Source organism: Mirounga angustirostris, unplaced genomic scaffold (genome assembly GCF_029215605.1).
Source record: "Mirounga angustirostris isolate CCGP_5_RB_7025 unplaced genomic scaffold, mMirAng1.0.hap1 SCAF_15, whole genome shotgun sequence".
Lineage (NCBI taxonomy): Eukaryota > Metazoa > Chordata > Mammalia > Carnivora > Phocidae > Mirounga > Mirounga angustirostris.
In genome coordinates this window covers 18,622,832-18,642,852 of record NW_026991723.1, presented here as the reverse complement: position 1 = coordinate 18,642,852, position 20,021 = coordinate 18,622,832, and the positions used below count along the sequence as shown (strand labels likewise).

The 20,021-nt window shown below is 46.6% G+C and overlaps 1 protein-coding gene across 1 annotated transcript; it reads right to left on the bottom strand.

The window, feature by feature from the left end:
* Positions 1-17,381: 17,381 nt before the first annotated feature.
* FOXB2 (forkhead box B2) lies at positions 17,382-18,674 on the bottom strand. The gene has a single exon (XM_045881935.1). The coding sequence runs from the start codon at positions 18,672-18,674 to the stop codon at positions 17,382-17,384; it is 1,293 nt and encodes a 430-aa protein (XP_045737891.1).
* Positions 18,675-20,021: the final 1,347 nt, after the last annotated feature.

Here is a 20,021-nt window from a genome sequence, read left to right as displayed (position 1 = left end):
AGTGTAAACCTCTGCCTTTTTATTGAAGTGAGGATCAATTATCCTCACCAGTTTTTCCTTCCCTTGCTGCTTCTCTGCATATCAATACTTGGGGTGGATCCGTGGTTCTCAATCCCACAGGGATTAAGATCAAATTCCCCCCTCCCCCAGTTTTCCCCCATTTCCCCCCACCCCTTAAAGGAATGAGATCCTAAAGGCTGGAAAGATCAAACTCTCCCTGCCTTGTAATCCTCACTTCAAAGGTCAAATGAAGATTTCTCTTGTGATAGATTTGCATTTGCCTAGCAAAGTTAAATATCTATTGTTCACCCTAAATTAGGTTGTTAAGAGCTCTTTCAAATACATTTTATGGTTATACTGACAAACTAGTCAGATTGTATACACTTGGTCTAGATATTTGAGGACGCATCTCAAGTATCTAGGTTCAGGAATTAGCTATTCCTGGAAAATTGGATTTCTTTTTTAGGAGATTGTTCTGAATCAGATTTCAGATTTGACTTTTTATAATATGTTAGTATAAAAAACTGAAAGAAAATTGTTCCAGGAGAAACCACTTGGATAAAAAACTAATACATCTCCATTGAGTATCTTTTGTTTTGTTTACTGCTGAAGATTTTCAACACAGGCTGGCTTTCATTGGCTTTGGACGTGCTTTTAATTAAACATTTGGAGACTGAGGGCAAGAAAGAGATCTCTTGAGATGTAAAATCATCCTGTCCTCAGTTAACCTGAGGGAGGTACACTGGGACTTTTTAATTTATTACTTTCTTTTTTTTTAAGGTTTTATTTTTAGGTAATCTCTGCACGTGGGGCTTGAACTCATGAGCCCAAGATTAAGAGTCACATGCTCTATAGACTGAGCCAGCCAGGTGCCCCAACTTGCTCTTTTATGCTATTTATCCCATCTCATGATCTTGAATGCCAGCTACTCTAGCTGGAGTTCTCCATAGAACTCACTGTTATAAACAAATCAAGACATGAAATCAAAAGCTGTTTTATCATTAGGAAATCTGGGTGAGGTCCATACAAGCCCTCAATCATGAGTGATGCATCTGTGTGGTAGACAGAATAATGGCTCCCCAAAATGTCCACATCCTAATCCCCAGAATCTGTGAATGTTAATTTACATGGTAAAAAGGAGATTTTGCAAATTTGACTAAATAAAAGATCTTGAGATGGGGAGATTATCCTGGAGGATCTTCAGATGGGGATAATATCCTTGCGATATTATCATTGTAAGTGTCCTTGTTAAGAGGGAGGCAGAGAGAAATCTGACTACAGAAGAGGAGAAAGTGGCATGATAAACAGGCTTTGAAGATGAAGGAAGGGGCCACAAGCCAAATACAGGTGGCTACCGGCAGCGGGGGGGAAAGGTAAAGGAACAGATTGCCCAGTCAGAGCCTCCAGAAGGAGCCAGTTCTGTCAAATACTATGATGTTAACCCTGTGAAACTGATTTTGGACTTCTGACTTCCAGAACTGCATTGTTTTAAGCCACTAAGTGTGTGGTGATCTGTTACAGGAGCAGTAAGGAATGAATATATTCTGACATTAATCATTTGGATTTGGATTTATACACATAATTTTGAACTCTTATCTTAGATTCTTATCCATTCTGATTATATCTACAATGACACATCATTACACAAAATGAAGTGGATATTTGGCTGTAGAGTTCTGAATCTTGGCTTCAGTACAAATTATGATATGATACACATCTAGCTGTCTAATTTAGAAATTCAGGAATCTCAATTACGTTTATTGAAAGAATGATAGTAGTAGAGTGTAATGACTTTGGGATTCCTTTTAGAAACTGTATTGGTATCACATGTAAAAAAATGAGAGATAAAAATTTCTCATTCCTAGATTTTAATCTTATTTAACTCAAGGAGCAAACTAGCGTGGATGTCAAGTGCTTCAGTTTGATCTTTTACGGCAACGAGCACTCAATGTACTAAAAATAGCTGGATGTGGAGGGGTGAGTTATCAGTTCTGGGACTATTTTTCCCAGTGAGATGCTCTGAAAAATTTCAACCTGTAAATTTCATTGAGCAGCTTAGAAAATTACCGACAATGCAGCAGACCCTTCTATGTCTGAGTTTCTGCCTAACTCTGCCTGGGATCTTGTCTGTAATATGTGTTAATCTGTTTATTGACACATGTAATCAAGATCTCAGGAATCTGATCTCTAAGAACTTGAACTCAATGTTTGTATATGTGCTGTAGGCTCCAGGGAGCAACCTTCTAGTAGATCAGGGCAGACACTTCTCTCATTTCCTATCCCATCTCCATGCCCATGAAGGTTTTATTTGCTTCTTTGAAGCCCTTGGCAAGTCCAGTAGAGCTGCATCAACCCTTTCCTAAACACAGGTTAGTGATGATTCTCAGTATCCTCCTCCTCATGGCCATCAGCACTGCTATCCTCATTACAAAAGTTGGTATCTCTAGTATCTTTAGCGAATTTAGCAGTTCACAAAGAGCTTCCATTTGCATGACCTCCTCAGAATGAGACTGATCAACCTTTGGAGCTGGAAACAAAGCATTTGAGCACTTAATCTCGCAAAGGTTTTATAGAGGAATCAGGGCAACATTATCCTCGCACACCTCCCACCACACTGTGTGTTACATAAAGAGTGCTTGATTAAGTGTTTGCAGAACTACCATTTGTGAGTGAGGATACTACATTTCAGAGAAATTCTGTAGTTTTCCCAGTGTCTGATAGGCAGAAAGGGAATTGCAGACACTAGAATGCAGGTCCTCTCATCTATTACCTGAGGGACAAATATATATATATATATCGTGTCACATGTAAACCCTGGAAATGTTCTCCATGTTGTCTCAGTTGAATAAGAGTTAGGGAAAGGATCAAAAGAAAATGATTTATCAGAAAGTACATATTCATTGAACTTATCTCACCATATGTGAAGAATAAAGAAAGAAATGAAAATTGATGATGTGCCAGCTTTTAAAAAAATCAACATCATAATATTATCACTGGTTGTTGACCATTTGTTGTGGAAAAAGAGGAGGAAACTATAGGTCATTTGTACTTTCTTTGTCCATTATTTTTCTCAGTGGGAAGCAGGAGTAAGATTTCCTCTTCTTTGTGAAACTAAAGACAGTTTCGACTAGACCTTAGTTTTCCTCACCAGTGTCATATACAGCGAACCCATCTTGGGTTGATACATATGTAAATTCACACAATTGTTTCTATTTGTAGAGAGAAAAGTTATTGTCAATAAAATGTGGCAAGTGCTCTTTTAAAGTCCTCAATCATTCACAGCAAATGTGTTTAAATGGCTGAGGACTAAGGAAGGTGTCTTGCTCCCTGTTGGAGACCCAATTCTGCATCCACTGAACACTTGGGTCATTGGGAAGTCAATAATCAGATGGAAAAACACAGGTGGAATTTAGGGCATTACATACATAGAAGGTTTCCTTGTTTCTACCAAAGATCTTAATTCAGATAGATTTAGGTTGATGAAGTTGCACAGTTCCAGGTGAAAGGAAGCTAATGTTCACTGGACTGTTGTCTCATCAACCCAATGAAGTAGAAATTATGTCTTTGGTTTTTAAGATGAGAAAACTTAGAGAAGCTAAGGAACTTAATGAAGCAGTATCACTTGAAGTTAAGAGTTGGGGCTTGAGTTTCATTGCCTTGAGTTCTAGTCCCAGTACAACCATTAGCTAGCTACTTGACTTGGGAAGAAAGTTGACTCTCTGATCCTCAGATTCTTTATCAGTCAGATAGGGATGGGATTTGGTCTAGACTAACAGCCTTCAGTTGTTTTGAGGATTAATGGTAGACTACAAATATTCAATCAATTACTATCATCAAAGCAACTGAGGTAGTAAATTTCAGATATGGGGTTCAAAGCTCAAGTGCTTCTCATTGTACCATGTTGCCCTTTGGATGGTGTTCGCAAAGGCCAGAATTTCTCACAGTAAGAGGTCTAGGGTTAGAATTTTAAAATGATCTTCCTGGTCAATTTAAATCTGCTATGGAGCAAGTTGCCCACCTAGAGTTGGGGCACCTGTTATGTTTTAAATTGAGCACTCTAAATGGTTACAAGAATATGAGATGGAGACCATCGGTCCCACATAATTTCAGGTTGCAGGACATGGAATGGATATCAAGAGATACAAATGGAGTTGGACAAGAGAGAATTTACCTGTCTCTTTAGAAATCAGCTTTGAAGGAGACCAGCCAAGGGTAATTCTGTTATACACACACATTAATTGAGTACATACTGTGTGGAAAACAGCATGCAGTGAGAAATATGAAGATTTCCATAGAGATGAAGTCTCTGCTATTCTACAGTTCATTTTGGCAGAAGAGCCGGTGACACACCCAGCCCAAATCAAGGCACACTGTGTCATGGATTTAACATGCTCTAAGAATGAGGAAAGGGGAGATTAATAACAGAGACCAGAGGAGGGTAGAGGAAAATTGGTAAGACTCCTTGGAAAAAAAGAAAGGAAGTGTTATGTTCCTGCAATCTATTAGGCACTGTAAGAGTTGGTTTTTAAGTTGGGTTTTGAAGGAAAGACACAATTTAATAGTTTGATATAGAAAGAATTGAGAGCCCAAGAGAAAAATAGAAAAAAAATATGCCGGGGTTGCTAAGAGCAAGAGATATGATTTATATGGCACATTGTTGCTCATCATCTTGGGTGAGTCCACATTTTCACATGAAATTTTAATTACAGTCAGTTTCAAGGTTTGCCTTCTTGCCATGATATAATCTAAAATTTCATTCTAAATAATGTTCAAATCATTTTACAATTTTCCTTTTAGTATTCTTTTAATATTTTTGAAACAAGGAAGAGTTATTTTTAAGTAAATACCATAATACCAAAATTAATTTTAAAGCCAGGAAATTGTTTCTATAAATATGGTTTTAAAATCATCACATAGCTTTGAAAAGTTGTAAGAAATATTGCCTGGATCTAGTTTAAAAAAAAAAATACTGTCCGAAACAATTTCCCCCTTTCAGCTGGCCTCCTTTACTAAATCATACTAATTTTTAGGAGAGTTTTTTTTTTCAATCTGTCTCCAGTTACTAAGAAACATTTCTCAACAGATTTTTGAAAATAGGAATTTCAATTTTGATTGTCAACAAACTGAATTTTATTTATTGGTTAAATTAAACCTAATTAGGTAGGTATTCTTTGTCCAGTTTTACAGATGTGAAAACCAAAACACAAAGAGGTTCAGAGACTTTTCAAAGCAGTTTAAGGCTGTGGATAAGAGCTGGGTGTGAGTTTGGCAGCCCCAAGATCAAATCTTGGCTCCATCACAAAGTAGCTAAATGACCTTGGCAAAGTAGCTGAATCTCAGTTTCCCTTGAAGCCATTTCAACTTACTAGAATTTAGTTATTTAAGGTTTTGTTTTTGTTTTTATTTTTTAAACAGTCCGGCAGATGGTCTACACATCTGAATATTAATTAAATCAGGATGGCGGACTGTATTGACTAAATTCTTCTTCAACGAATCTTTAAGAACTTACCATGAGTCAGGTATTAGTCGGTAGAGATACAAAGATGAGAAAGATATCTTTAGAGACTTTCAAAAAGTTTCCACAAATATTAATATCAAAGCAGCAAAATAGTAGGTAGTGGGCCAACTTGTTCTTTGACATCAAAATTAATCTGGCATGGACCCTATAATGCTCAAATTTCTCTTAAGCTCCTCAATAGATGTTTGGCTTGTAAAGCACTTAAATACTCTGTCAAAACTACTATTTATAAATATATCTTTGCGGCTCTGATAGAAAACTATACAAAAGTCCCTGATGTGTGTTTATTCCAACTTGCTATTTTTTTATGGGACATTCTTATAGGGCTTAAGGTAAGCCAGTATCCTTCCAGTGAAGAGCTCTGCTTTGGCTGCTCAATATCCTCAAATTACATCTATAAGCAGAATGGTCAAATTCAGAAATTTCAAAAAACATTCTATTTACCTTCAACCTATTCGATTAATTTTGACTTTGATTGTTTGCTTTACCACTTTGCTCTCTAGCATCCTACCTTCCCGGGAGAATTGGATCATTTTGTTCCTTGACTCTCGAAGAGTGAAGGTCAAACTGTGGTCTGGAGAAGCCTCATCCTGGAGCATTAGCTGCTGGACTGGGTCTGTCACACCCCGATCGCAGAACTTATCTGCAAACCCGTGCCACTTCTCAAAGCCACGTTGCAATGAAGTCCTGCAGAGAACACAAGGTTATGCTGCTATAAATTCATGCTTTAACAATTTTATTTTCGGGCGCCTGGGTGGCTCAGTTGGTTAAGCGACTGCCTTCGGCTCGGGTCATGATCCTGAGTCCTGGGATCTAGTCCCACATCGGGCTCCCGGCTCAGCGGGAAGCCTGCTTCTCCCTCTGACCCTATCCCCTCTCATGCTGTTTCTCTCTCTCTCTCTCTCTCTCAAATAAATAAATAAAATCTTAAAAAAAATTTATTTTCAAAGGGTATATTTTATTACTTGTAAAAGCGAAGACATTTTTAATGATTTTCTTGGTTGATATGTATTAGCATATCTACGCCTATGCATAGTATTTCATATTATAAATATTATAAAATTGAACCTGAACTTTTCCCTCCATGCTTCCCTGCACTTACTTTGTACACATCCTTGTCAGAGGAGACTGTCTTCTGCTTCAGACTGTCGGGTCCTTAGGGGCAGATGCATCAAAATCCAGTCAGGATAACAGTCCAGTTATTTTTACAAACAGAATTTAATATAATGAATAGTTATAACAGAATGTGTAGAAAGAACCTCTACACTATCACAACTGTAGCAAAGGCAGAAAGCAGCTACCATGCCTAGGCTGGAGAGTACAAAGGGAAGAAGTTGGAATTATTAACCCTCAGAAACTCAGAGGTGAGCCCCATGGAGCTAAACCCCAGAACGCAGGGCACACCTGCTAACTGGTGCTGGCATCTCCGAGGTGGGGCTTGATGAGGCTAGTTCTTCAAGCGCTGGGCAAACTTCCAACTGGATTCAGCTGCTGCTACAAGAAAGCACTGCAGGGTGGGGAAGTTTTGCCTGCACGATGCCTTCAGGAATCCCAAGCAGAAAGGAAGGCCCAGAAGGAACAAGCAGAAAGGAGCAAATACCTTCTTCTTTTTCCACTGTTGCGAACTACCCTTAGAGCCCCCTAGTACCAGGACTCAACATACAGCCAGCAGGCAAAGCAGAAACATGGTTTGCAAAGTCCCAGCTCCAGCCTCACAGAGCAGAGTAGGGAAGGGTAGGCTTGGAGATGAGAGACAATAGCCTAATAGTTGGCGCAGCAGGGCACGTGTCTTATAGTCAGCACCTGGCATGGGTCCTGTCCTACGGTATTGAAGAAATGCTCAATTTTTTCAAGTGGGATGGAGATGTGTGGGTAGTTAGATTTAGAACTGTGATTGTAATGGCTAACATCTTAGTTCCTCTTATAAAAAGAGCTGCCTTCATGTAGGAAAAGAACTTGATAGACAACTTTCACTGTAGAAGGAGAGGTCCCAATGGTTACAGTCTCCAAAGAGAGAAAGAGAATTAAACTGTCCCTCATAAGACGTTAGTGGGAATTGGGGTGGAGTAGGGTGAAGGGCAAAGTAAGCAGCTGGAGAGGTGTGGGGGAGATCAAAGAGACTCAGAGTCAAGGCCAAGCAAACTGTAAGACTAGACTGGATGGCAAAGACAATCCGAGAAAGTCCTGGTAGAGAGATGATAGAAGTAGTTTTAAAAATAATAAATATTTAAATTCAATAAAATAAAGTAAACTAAAATCTTCAAGACATTGGCATTTGCTTCTCATGCCCTTTACACCTGGAATGGTTGCAAATAAAGGGGGCAGTATGCTTTTATGTTGAGATGATCCTTAAAGTGAACCAGGTCTCTGGGAGCTGGAGTTATAAGCCAGAGATAACTAAGCAACAAAACCTCTATACCTTAGACACCTTCTAAAGCCACAGACTGTAAGTCCCCAGAGAGACGGGGGTGTGAGTCTGTCACAGAACATGGGATAAGGCTATAGAAAATTTCATGAACGCTCAAGGATTAGAGGGGACCCTAGCTTGAGTCCTGGTGACATTTGTTTTGTTAGAATGCACACTAATTTGTTAGAATGCACAGTATGAAAACAAAGTGGTTTTATAAACATTTGGCTGAATGGTTCCATTTTTAGGCAAAGTGTGAGTTCACTAAATTTACACATCATTTGAACAGCTGCATGAGCTCCATCCTCCAAGTTTTAGATCGAAGCCTGCATACATATAAACTCAGAATAAAACCTATCTCCCCTATATAAAATAGTTGACATAAAGATAAAGCATCAAGGGAAAGTGCGGTCTGCAAACAGAATTGCACCACATTAAGGAAGTGAAATGGTAGTTCCTTAAGACCACTGGTTAAAATGCTTTTGTAAAGGTGTTGGCTTATGATGTAAAGATGGGAACAGCAAGAAGAAAACTTTTTTTTTTAAAGATTTTATTTATCTATTTGATAGAGAGATTGAGAGCAAGCACAAGCAGGAGGAATGGAAGGCAGAGGGAGAAGCAGGCTCTGTGACAGGAGACTCGATCCCAGGACCGCGGGATCATGACCTGAGCCGAAGGCAGACGCTTAACCAACTGAGCCACCCAGGTGCCCCAAGACAACTGATTTCTAGCTCTAGTGTTTACGAATTTGCTTTTCAAGCAGCTGCTGCCTCAGCTGCCTCCTTGATGAAATAAAATTGCTGCTTTCCAACTCGACTATTCTGTCCTGATGTGACTTATGTGGGGAGTGCTCCAGCTCTGGGCCATGGGGGGGGGTTTCTGTTTCCCTTGTGCATTACTGTGTATTTACTCAGACAACTGGGAAGGAGATGGGTAAATTTGATAGGCACCAGTGAGATTTTTTTTTCCTCAAAGGTTTTATTTATTTTAGAGAGAGATCAAGAGAGAACAGGAGCAGGAGGGGCAGAGGGAGACAGAGAGAATCTCAAGCTGACTCTGAGCTGAGCATGGAGCCCAATGTGGGGCTTAATCCCACGACTCTGAGATCACCACCTGAATCGAAACCAAGTGTCTGATGCCTAACTGCGCCACGCAGGTGCCCCGGCATCCGCGAGTTTTTTGAGAGAAAAAAAGATAGAGATCTTAACTAATGTTCAAACTTATTTGGGTATCTCTGACGGACGGAGATGGCTGTTAATAAGGTAAACTAAGGAAAAAAAAAATCTCTTTCAGCCCAAAACCTGAGTGTGATCTGGGGCCCAGCAACATCAGCATCACCTGGTAGCTCATTAGAAATGTATAATCTCAGGCTCTGCTTCACACCTGCTGAATCAGAATCTTTGGAGGTGGGGCCCAGCGGAGTGTGTTTTAAAAACCTCCCCAGGGGGCACCTGGGTGGCTCAGTCCTTAAGCATCTGCCTTTGGCTCAGGTCATGACCCCAGGGTCCTGGGATCGAGCCCAAGTAGGGTTCCCTGCTCAGTGTGGAGCCTGCTTCTCCCTCTCCCACTCCCCCTGCTTGTATTCCCTCTCTCTCTCTCTGTCAAATTAAAAAAAACAAAACAAAACACTTCCTTAGATGATTCACATGCACCTCAACTTTGAGAAGCAATGTTAGCAGACTGATCCGACTTTACATTTTTTCTTTGTAAGGTGGGAGTAACCAGGCCTGAGTCAGCCTGGGGTTCCCTGGCAGGGAAAAAGATGTTTTCCAGTAATAACTGGGAAGAGGGTTCAAAATTTTTGTATATCAAAGAAATAGGATGTTATTTTGTTCTCTAAGCTGGTGAAGTGAGATATATTTGATCATATTTTGATTCTCTGGCTCTCTTGGGTTAAAAATTCAGTCTTATAATTTCAACAATTTTAGTTCTCCGGTGCAACTTATTTAAAAACCCAAATCTCAGTGACCTGTGGTCATTTTTAGAGGCAATCAGGCCTCTGGGATAATAGTTGAGGCATGTTTAATCTTCTGAAAATGTGCATATTCTGGGTAGTTACAGACTTTTGCAATTTTTTAAAATTTAAGCAAAATTTTTACAAGTAATCTCTACATCCAGCATGGGGCTCAACCTCATCACCCCAAGATCAAGAGTCCTATGCTCTGCTGCCTGAGGCCAGCCAGGTGCCCCAGACTTCTGCATTTTTTTGAGAAGAAACGATTTCAGTATAGACAGGGAAAACACAATACAGGTTTATTTGTACTAGTACAAGTAGTATCTAAAACATTCCTTTTTTTTTTTTTTTAAGATTTTGTTTATTTGAGATAGTGAGAGAGAGAACAGGAGCGGGAGAGGGAGAATCAGGCTCCCCACTGAGCAGGGAGCCCAACTCAGGGCTCAATCCCAGGACCCTGGGATCATGACCTGAGCTGAGAGCAGATGCTTAACTGACTGAGCCATCCACGCAGCCCCTAAAACATTCCTCTTGAAAACATAGTCACTACACAAAAAAGATTTGCCAACTAGGAAAAAGGAAAATTATATTACTATTTTGGAAAACTGCATATTATTTTTCATCTGGGAGGAAATGCCTAAGCTAGCAGAATGTATTAGTGCTCATTATCTTGCCTAGTTTCAAGAAGACTTTGAGGCTACTTCAAAACTTCATGCAATGTGAAAGATGAAAAGAGAAAAAGCTAGTAGAAAAAGGAATAAGAGAACGCAAGATTTGGGGCGCCTGGCTGGGTCAGTCTGAAGAGCATGTGACTCTTGATTCTGGGGTTGTGAGTTTGAGCCCCACTTTGGGTATAGAGATTACAAAAAAAAAGAGTGGGATTTTTTTCTTTAGCAAGCCCTCTTTGTAATTTCAGCCTTTTTGCACTTTCCCATTGCAGTTTTATGGGACAGCAATTCTCACAAAATTCCTCCAGAGTCAAACTTAAAAGGGACAACTCCTTCCTTCCCACCAGAAGGGTCTGCAGCAAGGGGGTCTTGTTAAAGGCACAGCAGGATGTATGTGGTTCCATCTTCTCTGCAGCTCTTTGCCTTTAAAGTACATTTTAATCAGTCAGTTCTTCACCTCTCCTCCCCACACTTAAGATGCTACACTGAAAAATAATAATTTATAGTTTGTTGAAATGCTAGTTGTACTGGCTGGAGAGATCTTTGAGTAATCTTTCCCCTGGTTATAAAAGTAAAACATGATCGGTGTATGCAGACAATCCAAAACAATCGAGATCATATGGAAAACAAGAAAATAAGATGACTTACGATTTCACCAATCTAAAGGTACCACTGTTTATATTTGGTGCATAAACATTTTCTATATGAGTAAGATTTCATAAACATTATTTGTGATGGCTGCATGATATTCCATAGTATATAAATAGCATCACCTATTTAAACATTTCCCTGTGGGGATATAGGTGAATCCCTATAAAATAAATTGCAACAAAACTCATGGCGCCAAATTCTCACCTGAGATGAATTCTTAGGAAGACTACAGCCTCTTCTTTTTAGGCAATAAATGAGGTTGCCCTGTCCTCTCTAGCTAAGAAACATTTTTAAGAGAAGACGGATATTGTTTTCAAGACAAGATTATTTCAGGTAAGTAGTGTTATAGACACATACATTGGGAAAATTGATCTGTACTTTCCTGAGAGAAAACCAAAGCAATATTAGGTTAGAAAATTATAATTCCGTTTTTATTTTTTTTCCTTTGTTAGTATTAGATGCATACATCTGCCTCTCTCTCTCTGCTTCTTTCTTTGCTTCCTCCCTCTCCCCTCCCCAACCCTTCCTCCCCCTTTTTCCTTTTCTCATCTGTGGCTTCAGTGTTGTGGATCCTTTCTGGAATGAATCTAGCTCAGCTGGGCCTGGACTACAGCTCTCCAGCTCCCTTCTTACTAAGCATTCATCTGCAGTAACAGTAAAAACACGCTGTCTGTGAAGGTGCTGACAGGGCTGGAAGTGGCTCAGATGGGAGAGCTTATTTCAATGCATTTTTAAAATGATGCCACAATAATGAGATCTGTGACTTACAAGCAAAGCCTGGGTGTCTTGTGCACACAAAAGACCTGTTCCTCGTGGCAGGAAACAACTATTTGGATCAAACTAAGCATAATCAAAATATCTTTTTAGCAGTGTTCTTTTAAAAATATTCTCATGAGTCACTGATTTCGCTTCTCTGAATTTTTTGATAATTTTATAAAATCCTTTTTTAATATGGCATTCTCAGTATGGTTCTTCAGTCTAAAGAAATGTTACTATAATAATACAACTATAGTTCTCAGATACTTTATTTTCTGCTTAATGATATATGTGCATATCATGTGACTGCATTGTAGACATATGAATATATTATAGTTTAAAACTCAGAATTTGAATTTCATGGGCCATGCTAAAATTCAATAAAACTACATTTGGATGCAAGGGGAAAAGAGCCAACATGTGGCTTAAATTTTCCTTAAAATACACAGGGGATAGTTAAGGGGGAAAAGTGCTTGGGACAGAGTACATCTGGAGTTTTGCCAAACTCATACCATTTAAACAATGGTTTAAGACTGAACTGAAATCCCAGGCAGATCTCTTCAATCTCCCCTAAAGGGTATAAGGTAGCATTTCAGCTTTGACAGATAAAGTTAATGAAAATACTTTAAATGAGCAAAATGAAAACGTTGGACTTGAAGAAACTGTTTTGCCCTTTGGAATTCAAGGACTTCCCACCTCCACTCGAATCCCCACTCTGCCTTTTTACCTACAAAGAGGTTATCACTGGCTTTTGAAACCCTTTCTTTACTCTCCCATTTCTGATGCCAACCCCACCCCACCCCTGCACCCCCACGCAGAATCGTATCCCCATAGTCCGCTTAACACTACGACCACTTCAAACCCTTGCCACGTCATCCAAGCCTGAATATGCCCCCCAGACCATCTTTTCTGCCCATTTCATAGTCGGGTACGATGAAGAACGGGAATTCTTGTCCAGTGGAGGAACCAAATCCCACCACAATTTACCAGGATCTCTATCATTTTGTGCATATCAGAGATGGTGATTTTGTCAGCGAATGGAATTTAAGGAGAATTGGTGGTTTTGTGGATCAATGCTTTTGTTTGTTTCCTCCTAAGACATTCTGTTTCCATACTCTTCTGGAGTCTTTCTGTACCAGTGCCAAGCAGGCAAATGTCACCTTTGAATCCCAGGAGGAGATGTGTTGATCAGCCTTCCACCCCCCCCATACAAAGATGCTTAGAGTTCAGAGTACCCCCGCCAGCTAACTGGCTCTGGTTCCTCTGGATGCTACCAGCCCTCTTCCCTGGCTGGACTAATGCCAGTCTACTTAAGGAGATAATTGACCACAAGCCAGCTTGACTGACAGGCTTCCTAAGTGCCAGATACCAACTGTGCCTATTCTGGCCTTTGCAGGAGAGCCTGTTCTCCTAGAGACCACAGCTAAAATAGCTTTGTCCTCCCTCCGCCCTTAGCTCTTGTCTCAGCTTCCCAAGGAAATACAATCAAATGGATGATTCCAAGTTGTTTTCCTCTTACCTTTATTGTAAAGATATCTACACTGAAATCTTTCTCTTCTCTCATTGCTTCTTTGTTTCTTGCTCAGGGTCCTCTGCATTGAGATAAGTGGAATACAGGCTAAGCAACCTGAAGTTCACGTTCTCTCCTCTAGTACTTAGCATATGAGGAGTGATTTTATTAAACATGTGAACTGAGATGGTCATACATTTTTAAGTGTCTCTACTTGCATCTCACTTCTATCTAGAATTTACTTTCCCTCTATCTCAACCTGTTGCTAGAGAGAGAATACTATGAGATCAGATGAGATCACATACTCAGTTGAGAGGCTTACCAAAATATTACCATCAATTTATTATTCTTATTACCTTTTGTAGTTCTCTATATACTTTGATTATGACCAGGACATGAAAATACTTTTTTTTAATGGCTTGACCCCTACTAACATGTTTAAAATAAGCACTGAATCTGGTTCCAATGTCTTAGAATGGATGTTTTATGGCACATGGGTATGAAAATCTGATTCTGGTGATGAGCAGTGAGCCTCAGGCCCGGGGTCCTCCCAGTCCTGGTATCTCAGAGGTCTGCCAAGACTAATCCTGCCAGGTTCCTGGTTTGGGAATGGGGTGGTGGTTGCTTAAGGGGATAAAGCCCCACACAATATGGTCAGACGGCAGATCCCATCTTAGTTAAGAGGGGTCTTCAGGATAGTATTACTGTCTGGGGCTTTAATTGGAACCTCCCTTGGGATCAGAGTTTTGGCAGCAAGCTCCCCCCACCCTTGTTTATTTGCATGAATTCCCAGGTTCTTCACTGTCAATGCCATGCATTGCTTCCTTTGGGTACCTGGATCTCCTCCTGAATAAAAATTTGAGTAGAATCATCTTTAAGTTCACTTGGCCTTCCTTTCTCTTATTTCTCTTTCCTTCCAGTAAATACAAAACACCCTTGTTTTCCACACAGAGGTAGGAGGGGGTTCAAGGGAATTCGTTAAGAGGGTCCAGGAAAACTGTGAGGGTCAATTGCTCATTTCTTGCTGCTGTGGCCCACAGGCTCCTTTCTTCTCGGCCCACAGACCCACTTAGGCCAGCTCTCTGGGTGCTAAAGGACACTTTGGGCTGTGCCCCTTTCCTGGAAGTGGGGCCCTGGGCACTGCTAAAAAAGCACACCTTTTGGGCAGCTGGACCAGAAGGAAGGGGTATTCTTTTGAACAAACCCCTGGGATCCTGTGTCCCCCTTCTTCCAGCCAATTGACTTACCTACACTAGGGGTCCTGACCCCAGGACTTCTAGGCACCATCTCACAAAGAAGCCAGACTCAAAAGTCCCTCCAAATCTATGACCCCCCCATGTCAGTGTCCCCCCTTCTTTTCACTCTTTCACCATCATCAGACTAGTGAAGAGGAAAACCTTGCAGAAAACCTTGCAGAGTCTCAAGCTGAAAGAAAGGGAGACACTGGAGTTTCAGCTCTCAAGGAGTTAGTGAGCTAAACTGAGACCTTCCTAGGAGAGAACAAAACTAAGCTGCACGCTGAGATGCGACTTGTAAATAATGGATGTGTGGAAACACCTGCTTTAAGATATAGCCAAAATCCCCCGTTCCCTCCCTCCACTCAGTGTCATTACTGTGTGCAGGTCATCTTGTTGGCCCTTTTTTTCCTTCTGATGAAAGGTTAGAGGAAGCTTTCGTTGGGTCTGGCTGGGCAGAGGGAAGTCGGCTCAAGATGGATCCCTGTTCGAGGTTGGAGAGCAGAGAGCCGGCAGTAGCTTCCCCGGCCCGAGCCGGGTCCCCTGCACCGGGCCGGGCCGCCTCGCCCGCTCCCCGCGCAGCTCCGCGGGCGTCGCAGCCTGCAGGTCCTCTCCGGGGAGAGCGGACCGCGGGGCCGGGGGTTCGCGCCCGCCCAGCGCTCTGCGGCTCTGGACCCCAGGCTGCCGCCGCCTCCCGAGGCCCTGCTTGCCGAGGACGCGCTCCCCGAGCGGGCGCGCAACAGGTCCCCCGGGCTTCGGTGGCGGGGCTTGCGCTCCTCGTCAAGGTCGGCCGCGGTGGCAGTGGCAGAGACCTGGCACCTACTTCCCGGCCCGGGTCTGCCTTCCAGACTTAAGGGGGCGCCGCAGGGCACCTACCCAAGGGTATGGGAGTCCCCGTTGTGGCCCGCCCTCCGGGCCCGTAGGAAAGGGAAGGGTGTTGGGTGGTGGTGATGGTGAAAAGAAGCGAACCTCAAGTGGGAACCAAAAATTCCCTGTTGCGGGTTTTTGCCAATGCGGTCCCCTGCACGGAGGTGGGCTGGGGCTCAGGAAACCAGCCCAAGGATGGGTGGTATCCAGGAGGTAATCGCGCCAACGGATAAAAGGAGCAACGGAGGACGCTTGTCCCTGGTCGTGGCTCTCCAGTGAACTCACCCCTAGGAAGCTCTGAAGTTAAGAAATAAAGGGGAGGGGGAGGATCTGTAAAGTCCCTTGACCGCCCAGTGGGCGCTCAGACTGCCGCCTCCTCTCCCGGGAAGCGAAACATCCTCGCACGGGCCGCGGCATATCCAGAGAGAAGCTTTAATGGAGAACACCGCGTACAACACCGGCAGACATGAACTTGTCACAAAGTCACAACCCGAACGCGGCGCGGACACAAGCCCAAGGTGACTCCGAGGCAAAGGGCCGCTGCCTCCTCCCTACCCGCCCCCCTTCGTTCCCAAAAGTTTGTTGCGAGTAAAGTGCTATTCCTGGGGCTCCGAAAGAGGGGAAGGGGCAACAGCGGCACGTTTCTTTTCCAATTGACGAACTGACACTGAAGAATTCGCCTGAGAGTCGTCGGCGCCCAAACAGCGCTCGGAATACCAAATCGACGGCGGCGCCCCAAAGTGACCGGGTCATCATCCTCTCGAATCTGTCCGGAGGCTGGAAGGCAACCGCCAAGAAACGCTTCTGGAAGCGTGGGGAGCAACACTGTCGGGTGATGTGGCTGGTTTTTCTCGCACTCCTGATTAGAGGGAGAAAATCCCATGATGCAAGTGATTTGTTTTCCCCCTTTAAAATCCCAAATGGAACGGATCGTGGGAATTAACATTATTTTGGGGCTCCTTAACGGCTCATCCGATTGATACACAAACGAATTGCAGGTAAAAAGCAGCCTTTGCTGTCTCTCTTTGGTTGTGTTTCCCCGAACTTTACTTTGGGAATCTGGCGCTTTGCTCTTTAAGCCGCTGCCATTCTGTTTTGTGCAAACTAATTGCTTTAGCTGTTCCTTCCATCCTTCTCGACCCCCGGGTCAGAGCAAGAAACTGAACTGTTTCCCAAGACTCTTCGTGGAGTTCCTGCTGCCTCCCCACCCCAGCGACTTTATTCATGGTACCGTGTCCTCGCCATTTAACTGACCAGCAAGATAACGATATGAAAATGCTCTCTCTTTTCCTTTTTAAATACAACGAGATTTCCTTAGTGAATAGCAGTTTTGTCTTGGATGTTCACGAGAGGCCGCTGCCCGGGGCGAGAAACTTGGTGGCTGAGGTCTGTTTTAAGCGTCATTCTCTGTTGGATTTCTCCCCGGGAGGTTTAGCTCCTCCAGCTTCTGCTCCCAGGAATGAGGGTCTAAATCCATTTCCAATTTGCCAGCGAATGAGGCTTCCCCAAACTCCTTCGCTCCCTCCCCCCCATAACTTATTGACTTACAATATTAATTACAATAGAAACTCTTACCTGAAAACTGCCTTTCATTAATCTGATTGTACAACATAGTATAAACACAGACACCAGAAGTGTTACATTTATTCAGACCACTGGAGAATCCGCTTTCGGGTTTTTATGTTCAAAGACCTTCCTTTGCCGCAAAGGCTCAGGCTCGCCAGGTCTGCCCAGCCTCGGGGAGCCTTCTCCCTCCGGGGCTGTCCAGGGCCGGGAGTCCCTGCACGCCTTCGTCTCCCCCGCGCGCCGTGTCCCCTAGGAGTGCACCAGCACCGAGTGCAGGGAGCTGCCCTTGCTCTCGGCCGCACTCGGGGCGGTGGGCTCCAGCAGGGAGGCGGCAGGCGAGGCCGCGGCCGCAGGGCACACGGTGGACGGCGCCGGCGGCTGTTGCGCGGCCGCGGGGACAGTGAGAGTCGGAGGCAGCGGGGCGACCGGCGGCAGCGAGGGGGTGGGCTTGATGGGCACCGGCACCGCAGGCAGGCTCTGGCTTGCCGAGTGGCACAGGGCCTTGACCGGCACCCCGAAGGCCCCGTACTCAGGGCCCACGGGGATCCCCGCCGCGGCGGCGGCCGCGGCGGCCGCAGCCACCGAATCCATGACGCCCACGTGCGGCCACACGGAGCTAACCACGTTGCCAAGCTGGCCCGGCACGGGGTAACCCAGGTGGTGCATGACGGACGCCAAGGGCAGCCCGCCCGCCTGCAGCACGCCCTTGTAGTCCCGGCCGATGATGTTCTCGATGGCGAACGGGTGCTTGAAGCCCGACGTGGACGCCGCTGCCGCGGCGGCGGCCGCTGAGCCCAACCCGTAGGGCGGGAACTGCGACAGGCGCCCCACGCTGCCCACGGCCGCCGCCGCCGCCGCCGCCGCCGCCACCGCCGCCGCCTCCTGCATCTTGCCCGGGTGGGACGGCGGCTGAGGCTGCGACTGCTGGGGCGGCTGCTGCGGGGACTGCGACGAGAGGTGCGGCGGCGGCTGCGGGGCGGGAGGAGGCTGCTGATGGAAATAATGCACCATGTGCGGCGGCGGCGGCGGGGGCGGCGGCGGCGGGGGCGGGTGGTGGTGGTGGTGGTGGTGGTGCGCGGCCGCGTGGTGGTGGTGGTGGTGGTGGTGGTGCGGGTGGTGGGGGTGGTGCGGGTGAAGGTGCCCTCCGGGCCCGGCGCCCGGCGCGCCCTTGGTGCTTCCCGCGTGCAGGTGTGTGTGTTCCGCGCGCAGCACCTTGAAGCGCTTTCGGCGCCGCAGGAAGCTGCCGTTCTCGAACATGTCGCCGCAGTCGGGATGCAGCGCCCAGAAGCTGCCCTTGCCGGGCTGGTCCGGCCGCCGCGGGATCTTGATGAAGCAGTCGTTGAAGGAGAGGTTGTGGCGCAGGCTGTTCTGCCAACGCTGCGTGTGCTCGCGGTAGTAGGGGAAGCGCTCCATGATGAACTTGTAGATGTCGCTCAGCGGCAGCATCTTCTCGGCCGAGTGCTGGATGGCCATGGCGGTCAGCGAGATGTACGAGTAGGGCGGCTTTTGGTCGCTGTACGAGCTCTTCCCCGGCCGCGGCATCGCCCCCGGCGCCTCCACCGCCCCCCGGCCCCCACTGGACGGCAGTGTCGCTCCGCACCCGGTGGCCGGGGCCTGGCTGTCCCCGCTAAGCCCCGCTCCGCCCGCCCTCTCCGTCCCCAGACCCTCTCGCCGTCTCCCTCCGGCCTTCTGCCAGCTGCCTGGGGGGCTCCGCGCCTGCCGCTCTCTCGGGCCAGCTCGGCTCTCCGCCGCTCGCAACTTCTGGCCCGACGGTGGTCGACCCGCGCGCAGAGTGGCGGGCGGGGCGCGTCAGCCTCCCCGCCACACCCTCCCGGCGGCTTCCCCCGGGTGGTCCGAGACGGAGCGCTGGAACTGGAGGTGGAGAAATCGGCAAGGCCGTGTTCCCTTCCGGCCTCCTCTGCTTTTTTCTCGGTCCGAGGGAAGCGCCGGCCCCGCGGGCTGGGAAGGACAGGACAGGCGGGACTCTGGCCCTTTAAATCCGAGTGGGCGCTCGCGCTCCCGGAGGCCGGGGCGGCGAGACTTGCAGCGCCCCGGAGGCTGCCCCCTGGTCGGGCAGCTAGCCAGCCCGCCGAGGACTTGTGGTTTTCCTGGAGGGGAGCGGCGAGGTAAGGAGAAGGAAGCTCAGCTCCTGGCAGCCCGCGTCTCCCTGTCCTCTGGCCGCTCGCAGCGGAGCCGGGGAGAGAGCTGCAGGCGGTCGCTGGGGGGAAAAGTTTGGTTTCCGCAGCAGCGGCGCGGGCGGGGTGCACGGCGGGGCGGGGGCGCCGGGCGGGGGCGCACGCCGTGGGCCCGAGGGGGCGGCTGCGAAGGCCGGGAGGATGCGAGGCCGGCCCGGGCCCGCTCCGCGGTGCGCGCCGCAGCGGCCGCCGCTCTCCCGGGCCCGTCTTGAGCTGGAGAGGCGGCGGCGGCGGCTGTGGCAGCGACGCGCTCTCCTGGCTGCGTTTTGTAATGGTCCCCGAGACGCCGGGGACCCCCGCAGCTCGCGCTTCGAGACTATCACATGACCGAGGCCGAGGGACTCCGCCGCCGCCGCCGCGTCTCTCGCTGAAGAAGGGGCACGAAGGCGCCGCGCCTCGCCCCCTCCCCCTCCTCCACCACAGTTGGGGCGCCCCCACCCCCAGCATTCACAGCCCGCCGGGAGGGGCGGGGAGCGCAGGCTGTTCGCGGGGCGGGGGCGGGGGAGCCGCGCCGGGTGCGGCCCTTGCTGCTGCACCCCACCCGGGTCGCGACGCCTGGCAGAGGGGGGACAGGACGCGGCTTTCTTTCTCCTCTCCTGTATCTCCCGCCTGTCCCCGCCCCTTCACTTTCCCGCTTCCCACCTACCTGCTCTGAACTTCTCGCTCCTTACACTACCTTTTCCCTAGACTAGCC

Excerpts from the sequence above, each read along its gene's own strand:
- FOXB2 (XM_045881935.1), bottom strand. The coding sequence starts at position 18,674 with ATGCCGCGGCCGGGGAAGAGCTCGTACAGCGACCAAAAGCCGCCCTAC.